Below are 12,500 nucleotides of genomic sequence, written 5' to 3'. Positions count from 1 at the left end.
TCCCACCGCTACACTCCCCTCTTCCACTGCCCCGACTCCACTCTTCTATCCCCACTTCTCCCGGATTCGGAGTCAGCGAGTTTGCGAAAAGCTTCCGGTGAACATGAATGGGTAATTTAAAACAGGCATTGACGGATGCATGCTGGAGTTGCTAGAGTTGCAATTACAATGCTGAGGTGTGTCTGTGCATCTAAAAGCCTCCGTTGGATTTTTTTAAAAAAGTGATGAAGAGAGTAGGAGGAGAGACAATATATTTTGAAACCATGGAAGGCACAGTGAGGTCGAATTGTGTGAGGGCAGACAAGGCTGGTGTCCCCACATCAGAAGGTAAAAAGGCCTGCAACATGTTTGTTCAGGGCTGGACTGGGGGAGAGACATTGAGGGCGCTTTTGGTTTAAAGGGGCCCCCTCATAATTAGCGGCACAGAACTGACTCACCGGTAGGCGCCGCACCCTCATGGGCTCCTATTTTCAGAAATGTATAGGGGCCCACAAGGGTGCGGGGCCCACCGGGAAATGCCCGCTATGCCAGATGGTCAGTCCAGCCCTGTGTTTGTTCAAGCCAATTTACTGAACCAGGTTGCCATCCAGGACAGTGGCAAGAGCGTAGGTTAGCACCGTATGTCTTAAGAAAACTAGTTTATATAAACTTCAAGGTACATACATTTATGGACCACATGAAAAGGTCATTCAGAGGGGAAAGCCAATGCAAGTGATAATAGAGGTTTAAATGAAAAACGTAAAAACGTCATGTTCAGAACAGCTTTTAAAGCTATTTATTTTGAGTTTTTTCATATTTTATTTTTCATTTACTTTAAAGCCAGCACATTTGTATAATTCCACTGATATTAAAAGACACTCAAGTGCTCAAAAGACATATATGAGATATGTATTTATATATATATAAATTTATATATAGGCACGGAGAAACAAATACCCATCCACACATACATAAGCTCACAAAACAAGTCACAAAATCATAACAATAATAATAAAACAATGGTAATAAAAGAAGATATCTCTATGTTGATGATGTTGTTGTTGTTTTTTCCCCCCATTCTTTTCGTTATAGCATACCCAAGTACCATTCCTCCCCAAAGTTGGTTTCTGGATCAAGTCCTTCCATAATTGGCGCGTTGCAGAGCACCAGAAGAAGACAGCTGGCCAAAGACCAGGTACTGTAAAGATGGGGAGGGGATACATGGAAGCGAATCGAGCAAAGTGATGCCACACGAAAATCGTCAACCAAAGGTGACTCTAGGATCATCTGGGGCCCCAAGCGAATATACCAAAGGAGTGCACATCTAAAAGAAACGTGCCACTATACTGTATACAAAGTGTGAACTAAGTTATTCACCATCTAAGGGCATCTAGGGCTTCATCTTGGGGGCGACCAAGAGGCTGCCTGCCTACCCATGGTGACAAGATGCACCTCCGCAGTCGACAGCTGGTAAACGTAAACAAATCAGATAGATCGATTAGTGGTGTGGATTTCATTGCTGATCCATTGATTGCTTGTCTCAAACGCTTTCGCTTCATTCCTCTTTCACCTCCTCACTTCGCTCCAATTCGCTTGACATCCATGGAGGAAGGGTTTTATTTTTTTTGCTTCACTCCACCAGTTCGCTTCCATGTATTCTCCTCCGCAAAGGTGGTGAAGGCGATTGTGATGGTGGTGGAGGCTGAGGGGGTTCAGGTTGATAGGGGTGATCAGTTTTGGAGGATCCCCACTGGTGTTGGTTCAGAGGTGGGGGGGCTAGGCCTGTAAAAATGAAAAGTTCCCGAAGAGCCCTCAGTTTGCCAACTGTGTTTTCTGAGGGACCTAAATGTTCTCAGGGGAACCAACTGTACTGTATGACAAATTGGTCCTTGTAAAAAAAAAACAAGGTTACTCAGAGAACACAGGAACCAAAATGGTTCCTTTGAGGAACCCTTCAATTTCCACTGTGGAACCTTGGGGTTCTTCCTAGAACTTCAAGGTTTTCCAGAGAAATGTTTACGTTCCTCAGAGAACGTTTAGGTCCCCCTTGAGCCAACTGAGGCTTCCTTGAGGAACATTTCTACAGCGTAGTAAAAGGGTGTAAAGGGGTGGTGGTTGGTGGTTGGGGATCCCCCGTTATGTCCACATAGGTTACTGTCACCAGAGGTGTCAATCCTGGGCTCAGATAGTAAAAACCCTGCCACAACTTTGATCCTTCCAGCTCAGAATCAGCGTATTGGTAGTATTGGAGAATTCAAGACAGGTGTCAGACCAGTTTACTCAGTGAAGTCACCTGTGTTGAAAGGAAAACGTGACAGGGTTTTTTTTTTTTTTACCTCTGGACCCCGTTTCTTGAAAGCATTGTTGCTAACCAGTTAGCAACTTACTAGCTTTCCAATGCGAAATTGCATTGCAAACCAACTAAGTTGCTAACTTAGTTAACAACGACGTTTGTGTAGAAACGCACCCCTGAGCCGCCAGAGTTTTTGACACCCTGGTCTGTCGCTGGGGGCGGTGCATGGCGGGCGAGGCCATCACTCCCGCACTGTCGTCATCAGCTGGTGGCAGTCCAGTTCTCCCCGCAGCTCCAGGGGACCCGGTAGCTTCAGGCCCGTCTTCTGGTCCACGCACCAGCACTTGCCCCGCTGCCCATCTCGTGCTGGGTGACACTGCAACCAACAAATAAACAAGGTAAGACAACGTCAATTTTAAAGCATGTGTCTGTTTAGTAAAAAAGCCGCACTCTCAGGTGTAATTCTTGTAGTTTTAATTTACTCATTTCGGCCTAAGCCTTCTTCAGCACCTGAAGAAGGCTTAGGCCGAAACGTCTGTCAGTCATGCTAACCCAGTAGATTAAAACTGCTAGATTTACACCCCAAGAGTAGGTTTTTTTTTTTTACTAAACATGAACTTTGCTGTTTGCTCGCACCTGAAGACCTTGTAAGAAACAGTTGGGAGTTGAGCGCACTTTCTAAAAAAAAGCATGTGCCTGCACATGAAGGCAAATGTCTGCACTCTTTAATTGCTTTTTCAGAATTTTGCAGAAGCTTTCAGTCTTGAAGCTTTGTGGCTGGTACCTTTTAGTGACCATTGCAGTGTAACCTGTTTACAAAGGTAAGACAAGGTAACATAACACAAGATACTAAATATGCAACCAAGGTCAGCTAATACGAGGTAATATCAGATACTTAACATTTTATACAATATCACACACGGTTAAAACAAATACAACTGAAAGTGAATAATTGACCTTGAAACTTGAACTTGCGTCTATCCAGAAGTGCATTGAGTGCATTATTATTTATCAACATATCTACAGATGTATTTGCGCACATTGTGTGAATGTGATCATAAATAGTTCAACTGATATTGATGATGATGTAGAGACATAAGCTGAGACAATAAAGTTATTTAATCGAACAAAAATGAACATCTCTGATTATTGATTCACTACCATGAGAGAGTGCAGTGATGATAAAACAATGAAATATGATGCGATAGTCTAAACATTATGTATGTGTTGTTGCTTTACTAAAAATATTAGGTCACAAATGGTCTGCTTTTACCTCCACTGAGGCGTAACTAACCAGTTTTTTAAAACTTTTTCTTCAAGGGGTGCATGGCAAGAGGCTTGGAAAATCACTAAGACCGCCTCTGGGCACTATCGAACAAAGGGAGTGTATAGGGGTCTTTTGTTTTGACCTCCATACCGATGACTCAGCATATTGTGTTTTTTTTGCCCAACCACAGTGAACTTTACAGGGGACGTTACCACTAATGAAATAAAAACTTTAGCTCGGTTTTCAGGAATTCATCCACCCTGAGACGGCATACCTCGCTAATTTGACCCCTGGAAAACATGCTTTTTTGAATTTGTTCAACACTAATATTAACATTTTTGTGGGTTTTTTTGATTAAAAAAAATCACAGACAAGAATTTGCTCGGTGGGGGAAAAAAAAATCGGCAGTAGGATGTAAGATAGCCACTACACTCTCACAACGGAAAAATATGAACGGGGTGAAACGTACAACTGTGGTGGTGGTGGAAAACAAACGCACAAAAAAAAGTAGTTCCCAAAAAATTGCTCGTGTAGTCCGCACGCCAGGTCAGGTGTCATTGTTGCCGTCCAAATAACAGGCATCATTTCCCAGACCTTGACTTAACAAGATTGTCAGCACAAAAAGAACAAAGTGGACGCTTGCACTTCTCTATTTTCAGAGCTTGCTCTCTCTCTCTCTCTCTCTCTCTCTCTCTCTCTCTCTGTCTCTCTCTCTCTCTCTCTCTCTCTCTCTCTCTCTCTCTCTCTCTCTGTCTCTGGGATACAAATCCGATGGTATCTGTGACCTAATTGGTTAAGCTTATGTGTGTTTTGCTCAAATCAAAGAGACTTAGTATCCAATATCTGGCGTGACAATCACCAGTTACAAAAGACTAAGGATGTGTGTGTGCCTGTGGATGTTTGTGCATGTACGTGGATGTGTGTGTGTGTGTGTTTGTGTGTGTGCATTATCGGGACAATCAAGAGTTACACAAAAGGCTAGGGGTGTGTGTATGTTAGTGCATGTGCATGTGTGTGCGCAGGGCCGCTGACAGCTTTGGCTGGGCCCAGGACAAAGTAATCTAAAAGGGCCCCAGACCCAATACCTACAATGCAATGAAGACCCTTTTCTGGGCCCCCTCTCTTCCCGGGCCCAGGACAAGTGACCTCTTTGTCCCCCCTTGTCGACTTCCCTGTGTGTGCATATAGTACATCCATGTGTGTGTTTGTTTGTACATGCATCATTCTATCCAGCACAATCTAATATTTGATTTATAATTTATTTGATAAATAATTTATTTATCAGAGTGCTCCAGGCTAGATGTCCACACAACTGTGGATTCATGATTGCACAATGATATACTTGTACTCAGTTGGAGATCCATGCAACGGTGGATAAGAAGAAAACATAGCTCTTCCTGGAAAGATCTGAACAAAAGTCTGACAAACAGTACTTTTATTTTTCAAGGACTGCTGGCCTGCAGTCTCGCTACATTTTATGTTCACCAATACTCTGCACATCTGTCCCTGTCATCCGCATCTCAACAAATGGACTTATTCAATAGACATTATCTGCAGTGCAAAAACTGTAAGCCAACATTGTGTATGTTTTTTATTTGGACGATATAATTGTCACTGCTGGCAATTCTTCTACTAGTACTCTTTTTTTTGTATGGATGAATTCTTTCTATGTAGTCTCACTGTATCATATCTCTCTCTCTCTCTCTCTCTCTCTCTCTCTCTCTCTCTCTCTCTCTCTCTTTCCCACGCTTCTACAGACATGGCACACACATACACACATGCTCACACACACAGTATCCCATACACATAACAGTGACATAACATGTATTTGCATTTTGGGTGAGGTTGCGCTGGTTAAAGAGTAACCCACTTTTACGCGACAACACGCTGCCACAATCTGCCTTACCCCAGCCGTCATGACCCACAAGAGATCATTGCACTCTGTTTTGCCGAAAATGTCATATCCACCCCACACTATTCCGCAGAGGCGACTCTAGAGTCAGCAGTGGGGCCCCAAGCGAAAATTCAAAGGAATGAATATTTGAGGGTAAATCTGAGCTGTTATTCACCATCTAGGGGACTAGGGGGCCCCAAGCGGCTGCCTGCCTAGCCTGGTGACAGGATCCGCCTCTGCTATTCAGAGAAAAGCCTTAGTAGTGTTGGCACAGTTACTTCCCAAAACTCGATTTCTAACCCTATCCTGAACTTTGTCCATGTACTCATGCTGGTTCCTCTATCCATCTGATTGTCCACGGTTAAAAGGGTGGCACTGTTATTATTTGGGTAGCAGATGCTAGTGCTAAATCATTCACAAGGGCTATTGGTAGCCTAACAGGAAATAGCATACTGAAAATCCTGTGGTAGAATGAACAACACTGAAATGAGCAGGGTTAGTGGCCATGGTTATAAGGCCGAATTCACACCAAGGGACCGCAGCGAGAATGGAAGTGAGACGACTGAGGTCCTTCTGCTTAGTCTCGGACAGTGTGTTGAACTCTGCCTTTAACACCAACAGCGTCAGCGTGCGCGGCCAGTCCTGTTCAAAATCCCCCCAGAGCGATTTGTTCTACTTTGCCATTCATTTGAATGGGACACCGCCAGTCGCTGCCGTCCAAAATCCGCTTGAGTTCTATGTTCCAAATGCAGCGCGGCGCCGAGCTGAGCCGGCTCCCGGGCCACAACTGCCCGACTACTGCCGGTTAGTGTGGAAGGACAGATCTCTTTCCATGTATTTTCGTCACCGCCGGTAAAAATCGCTTCCGTCCCGCAACGCTTCACCGCTCTGTTGTGAATTAGGCCTAAAGAGGCTGGTTCTGTATTAGGGCTGTAATGATATAGGGGGGCAAAAGGGGCAGTTGTTCTGGGCCCAGGTAGAGAGAGGGATCCCAGATTTGGGTTCTCATTACATTGTATGTATTGGGCTGGGGGGCCCTTTCAGACAACTTTGCGGCCCTTTCAAATAACTCAGCGGCCCTGGCTGTAGGCTATTTCACCATATTCTATGTTTATGGCCGATGTAGCCTACAGTAGACTTGAACCTAAACTGGATTTAAGGTTCGGTTGTTATAATTTATGTCAGATTTAAGGCTTGGGTGTATTACGCCATGAGATGTTTATGGGTCCACGTATTTTGGATGTCAAGACTGTAAAACTTTTGTTACATGGTAAGCTATTATAAGTTGTGCTGTGTTCCCGCCGTGCTCTTTGTCCGCCAGGGAACAGCGGTGCAGCCCACTACCAAACTTTTATGATATGTCTTTCAACGTATTACAAATACAATGTGACCACGGGGAGTATTTTTCGAGGACATGTTGTTCTTGTCCCAGATTTTTCAGTATTCATTTGGATGCCCACACAAATTCGTATATCAAGTTTTAAATTTATCTGGCTTATGCAGCTCTGCTCCATTTCACAGAACGTGCACTTGCATGAGTACACACGCACACGCATGCATGGACGCACACACACACACACACACACACACACACACACACACACACACACACACACACACACACACACACACACACACACACACACACACACACACACACACACACACACACTACAATTTAGGCACACTCACACACATGTACACATACACACACACACACACACACACATGCACCCCCCCCTCCCCACACACACACACACACACACACACTTTCAAGCTCTTCAAAAGGACCAAAACATGGGTGAGTTATGGCCACCAGGGGACCCCTAGCTAGTAGGACATTCCTCTGGTGCCACATGAGGGCCATGAAAGCTACTTGAAGCGAGGAGCCGTGCGGTGCAGACGCAGGCGAACAGTGGCCGGGTGTGTGTGTGTCTGTGTGTGTGTGTGTGTGTGTGTGTGTGTGTGTGTGTGTGTGTGTGTGTGTGTGTGTGTGTGTGTGTGTGTGTGTGTGTGTGTGTGTGTGTGTGTGTGTGTGTGTGTGTGTGTGTCGTAGTTGCAACACAGTGGCCGACCGGCTGTGTGTGTGTGTGTGTGTGTGTGTGTGTGTGTGTGTGTGTGTGTGTGTGTGTGTGTGTGTGTGTGTGTGTGTGTGTGTGTGTGTGTGTGTGTGTGTGTGTGTGTGTGGCTGGCTGGCTGGCTACCTCCACTTCCTCTGTGAACTGAACCAGTGATTCCAGGGCCGGATTAAGATGGTCTGGGGCCCCTAGGCTACAGGTTTGGTGTGGGGCCCCTTGGAAAGGCAAATTTCACGACATTTGCGAGCCAGTGATTAAAGATAATATCCTGTTAATACGCGGTGTTATACATTTGCTGTTACCAGAATGGCAAGGACTAAGTCGTAGTGCATTACTTAAGGCCCTTTGTTATGTCATAGTATTGTTGTACTATGGTAGTTAACTGTTCAATGACTATTACAACATGCCACTGGAGGTACGGCGTGCATTAAGGGGCTACGTCTACCAACTTTATAGAGGACTATTAACATGATTCAAAACTGTACTCAGTAGTACAGATTCATTTTTCAATATCGCGTCTTGTCACAATTCTGCAATTTTTTTTTTAGCTTTTGGCCAATCAGGGGCCCCTGACAAGTGGTCCCGTGCGTTAACCTGTTAAAAATACGGCATTATACATTTGCTGTTACCAGAATGGCAATGAACAGTGCCCTGTGATATGTCATAATAGTGTAGTACTAGTATTTGCTATCAACGTTTCAATGACTATTACAGTGTTCCACTGTTGGAACTGTGTGTATTGTAGTGGTGTCAACAATGATCGATCCGGCGATCCAATCCAATGCGGGCATGGACAATCCAGAATCGATCCGGCAAGTTCCAGAATCGATCCGGCAATTTTTTTAAGTTTCAATTACTTCCATGGATATTTCGGGAGCAAATGAATGTTAAATTAAATAAAAGCACTTCAAACCATTGAAAGAGTGATACAGACTGATACAGAAAATAGCCAATAAATTGTTGCTCAGTATCTGACAACTTGTATTGCCTCATCATGACTGATTAAACATTTGCTTTGCTTTCAGTAGAAATGTAATGCATTGCAATGCATTGTAGAATTGAATCAGATTGAATCGGATCACATAGAATCGAATCGAATCGAATCAAATCGAATCGCTACCTCCCGAATCGTGATCGAATTGGATCGTGAGGGCAGTGCCAATCCACACCACTAGTGTATTGTGGGGTTAATCAAGCCCTGAGTGATTCCCAACCTTTTTTTGTTCAGGAGGAAGATTGTGCACATCCTAGGCTAAGGTGCAGGAGAAAGGCTGATTGAAGTTCTTAAGTGAAGGGACACTGTGCAGGAAATGGTCAAAAAAGGTACTGCAACTATGCTGCTCATTGAAACTGGGCTGCCTATTGCCAAATTTCATCTTTACATGAAAGTTTACTAAGTAATAAACAAATATTTTCTAGTAAGATCCAAGTACAGTCATTTTTGCAGCTAAAAATAACTATTTTTGGAAATTAAAAATGGCGGACCATGGAGAAGATCCCCCTTTTCATGTATGAAAAGTGCAATTTTTCCAGTCATAAATAATACTTAGAATTTGATGATGGTGGTCAGTATTAATGAAAAAGGTTGCATTAGTGAATGGGCAGCATGAATTCTGGAAATAAATAAATAAAAATCTCACACAGTGTCCCTTTAAGTGAAGAACGTCACTGACCCACCAACATGCCAAATTTGCCTTCTACATTACATTACATTACTTTTAATCCAAAGCGACTTACAGTTATTTAGGTACAGGGTATTGGTTACAGGCCCTGGAACAATGTGGGGTTAGGTGCCTTGCTCAAGGGCGCTGATGAGGGTGGGATTTCAACCTGCAGCCCTCTGATCTAAAGACCAGCGCTCTAACCATTGAGGCATGGCTGTCCCTCTCCATGCCCCTCTGCGTGTGAAGAGTGTGGACCAGTCCATTGCTTGTGTCCCGCAGCCATACTTCACAGAGCTCTATTTCAAAAAAGCCCTGACTTGGATTTGCCACACACCCCCGGCAGGGATGCGATATTTTTTTTCCTAGGAGGGTGACGCCAGAGGTGGCCTCTGATTGGTCGAACTTCCAGAGCGGCAAGACTGCAACACGTGAGAGGGGAGAGTCTTGAAGCCGAAAAAAACGCTGACACTCGCCACACTTTTGATATGTGCCTAAACCTAAACCTTCCCTAAACTTAACCTGTCAGGAAAGCAATGTTTCTTATTCTTTACTTTTGCCAAGAACGGCGAAATAAGCAAGGTATTGGCGAATTTGATGCGAAATTGTGCCCAGACCAAAACCCACGCCTAAACCCTAACCTGTCACAGGAAGTTGTGAAGGTTGACCAATGAGAAGCCGAGTTTGGCCATCTGTGGCGTCCTTAGCATAGCGACAAGGATACCCCTCACTCTGACGAAGGACCGCCTCCTCGAGAAAGGAGAGATTACTATTGGCCGCCAAGGAATTTTGCCGGCTGTCATTCAATCAGTGCTGAAATCACTGTAGCCCGTCTACCTCCTCGAGCGTGTGGGCTCCCCATAGCGTAAAGGAAGAAAGGAAATCCGCACACTGTTAACACCCGACGAAGACCGCCTGAGGTCGAAACGTTGTGTTCAAATAAATCGGTGAGCAGTAACAGTGTGCGGATTTCCTTTCTTCCTTTACGCACGTTTGTTTGATCCAGCACCTGTTTTACTGGATGTGCGCGCATCACCTACACTTCTTTTGGGCTCCCCATAGCGTACCTGCTTGGCGTGGAAATCTCCGTTCTTGTCGCAGTTGGGAATGGGGATGGTGTAGAGGTCCTCATGCGTGCGGGGCCCCGCGACCAGGCGGTCCAGCGCTCTCTGCAGCTCAGCACGGCACGGGGCCTGCAGGGGTCGAGAGAGACAGACAGAGAGAGAGAGGCAGAGAGAGACAGACAGAGAGAGAGAGGCAGAGAGGTTTAAAAAGCCCTTTATTGGACCAAAGATTCAAATTTTTACAAGGCCATCAGAACATCATCATTTTTTTAAGCAAAGCAAAGAAAAAACAAAAACAAAACCAAAACCAAACCAGTTCCCTCCTTACAGCCTCAACACCAACCTCTCCCCCTCATCCACCTCACACAACAGTCCTCCCAATCCCCAAATTCCCAAAAAAGAATCTACATCATTCACCAATTTGTAATATGAGAGACAGGGAGAGAGAGAGAGAGAGAGAGAGAGAGAGAGAGAGAGAGAGAGAGAGAGAGAGAGAGAGAGAGAGAGAGAGAGAGAGAGAGAGAGAGAGAGATGGGCTCAGGTTACAGAGTGGTGAGGGTGGTGGTGAGAGGAAGAGGAAGAGGCGCATAGCACTATTGGGAAACAGTTGTGTTTGTACACACAAGCAACACACACATACACACACACACACACATACATACTGAACACACACACACACACACACACACACACACACACACACACACACACACACACACACACACACACACACACACACACACACACACACACACACACACACACACACACACACCAACAGGCATGCAATCTGCACAGTCACACACTGTTCCCCAGACAGAGACACGAATGCATGCACAAACACTTTCCCTTCCTCTGTCTCGATTTTACATTTGCATGCATTGCATGGATAAAGCACACACCCACACACACACACACACACACACACACACACACACACACACACACACACACACACACACACACACACACACACACACACACACACACACACACAGGGAAGCCGACAAGGGGGACAAATGTGTCAGTTGTCCCGGCCGGGCCCAGGGGAAAAGGGGGCCCCGAATTGGGTCCTTATTATATTAGATGTAGTGGGTCAGGGGCCCTTTTAGTTGATTTTGTCCCAGGCCCAGCAAAAGCTCTCTCTCTCTCTCTCTCTCTCTCTCTCTCTCTCTCTCTCTCTCTCTCTCTCTCTCTCTCTCTCTCTCTCTCTCTCTCTCTCTCTCTCTCTCTCTCTCTCTCTCTCTCTCTCTCTCTCTACCTCTCTCTCTCTCTGTGTCTCTATCTGTCTCTCTCTGTCTGTCTCTCTCTCTCTCTCTCTCTCTCTCTCTCTCAGCATCAATGGGGAAGGAAACATGGGCAAATGGAGCCACATGAATGCCTGTGTGCCAAGCAGTGGGAGTTTTGGTGGAGCAACAGTTCAGAAATTAAACCACCAGGAAATACTGGAGGACAATTTGCCTGAACAAAAACAGGCCATCTCCCGCTGCGTGCCGTGCACTGCACTGAGCGACATGTTCTGATCCACATACACACACTCACAGGGCTGGACTGATAATCTTGGAGTACAGGGCACTTTCCCGGTGGGCCGGCAGTCCTCAGGGGCTGATGCTATTGTTTTTTTTTTATTGTTTTGTTTGTTTGTTTCAAATTTTCCCTCAGATTGGCCCACAATTTAGATGGAGTGGCCTATTGGTACATCCGTAGCCCCTTAATGCACGCGGTGGCACCAGTAGTCACTGAAAAGTTAAAGGGACACTGTGTGAGATTTTTAGTTGTTTATTTCCAGAATCTCCATGCTTCCCATTAATTAAAGTTACCTTTTTATGAATACTTACCACCACCATAAAATTCTAAGTATTCGTTATGACTGAAAAAATTGCACGTTTCTTACATGAAAAGGGGGATCTTCTCCATGGTCCGCCATTTTGAATTTCCAGAAATAGCCATTTTTAGCTGCAAAAATGACTGTACTTGGACCATACTAGAAAATATTAGTTTATTACTTCGGAAACTTTCATGAAAAGATCAAATTTGGCAATAGGCAGCCCATTTTCAATTCGCAGCATAGTTGCAGTACCCTTTTTGACCATTTCCTGCACAGTGTCCCTTTAACTACCATAGTACTAATCAACTATGACATAACACAAGGCTTTTAGTAATGCGTGCATGGTCCCTGTCATTCTGGTAACAAATATATAATGCAGTGTCTTCACGGGTTAATATACAGTGGACTGAGGGCATCATAACTGTAGGAGGGGGAC

The 12,500-nt window shown here is 44.9% G+C and overlaps 1 protein-coding gene across 1 annotated transcript in view; it reads right to left on the bottom strand.

The window, feature by feature from the left end:
- Nucleotides 1-752: 752 nt before the first annotated feature.
- Nucleotides 753-12,500, bottom strand: part of LOC134450685 (insulin-like growth factor-binding protein 4) — a 62,122-nt gene continuing 50,374 nt past the window's right edge. Inside the window, exons 3-4 of the mRNA XM_063200610.1 lie at nucleotides 10,240-10,365; nucleotides 753-2,648 (exon numbers count right to left, since the gene is read on the bottom strand). Coding sequence (XP_063056680.1) covers nucleotides 2,514-2,648; nucleotides 10,240-10,365 — 261 coding nt within the window. The 3' untranslated portion in view covers nucleotides 753-2,513. The remainder of the gene's footprint in view (nucleotides 2,649-10,239; nucleotides 10,366-12,500) is intronic.

The sequence above is a fragment of the Engraulis encrasicolus genome, chromosome 1 (genome assembly GCF_034702125.1).
Source record: "Engraulis encrasicolus isolate BLACKSEA-1 chromosome 1, IST_EnEncr_1.0, whole genome shotgun sequence".
NCBI lineage: Eukaryota > Metazoa > Chordata > Actinopteri > Clupeiformes > Engraulidae > Engraulis > Engraulis encrasicolus.
Note: the sequence above shows the minus strand (reverse complement) of the source record. Positions and strands in the feature narration are given on the sequence as shown.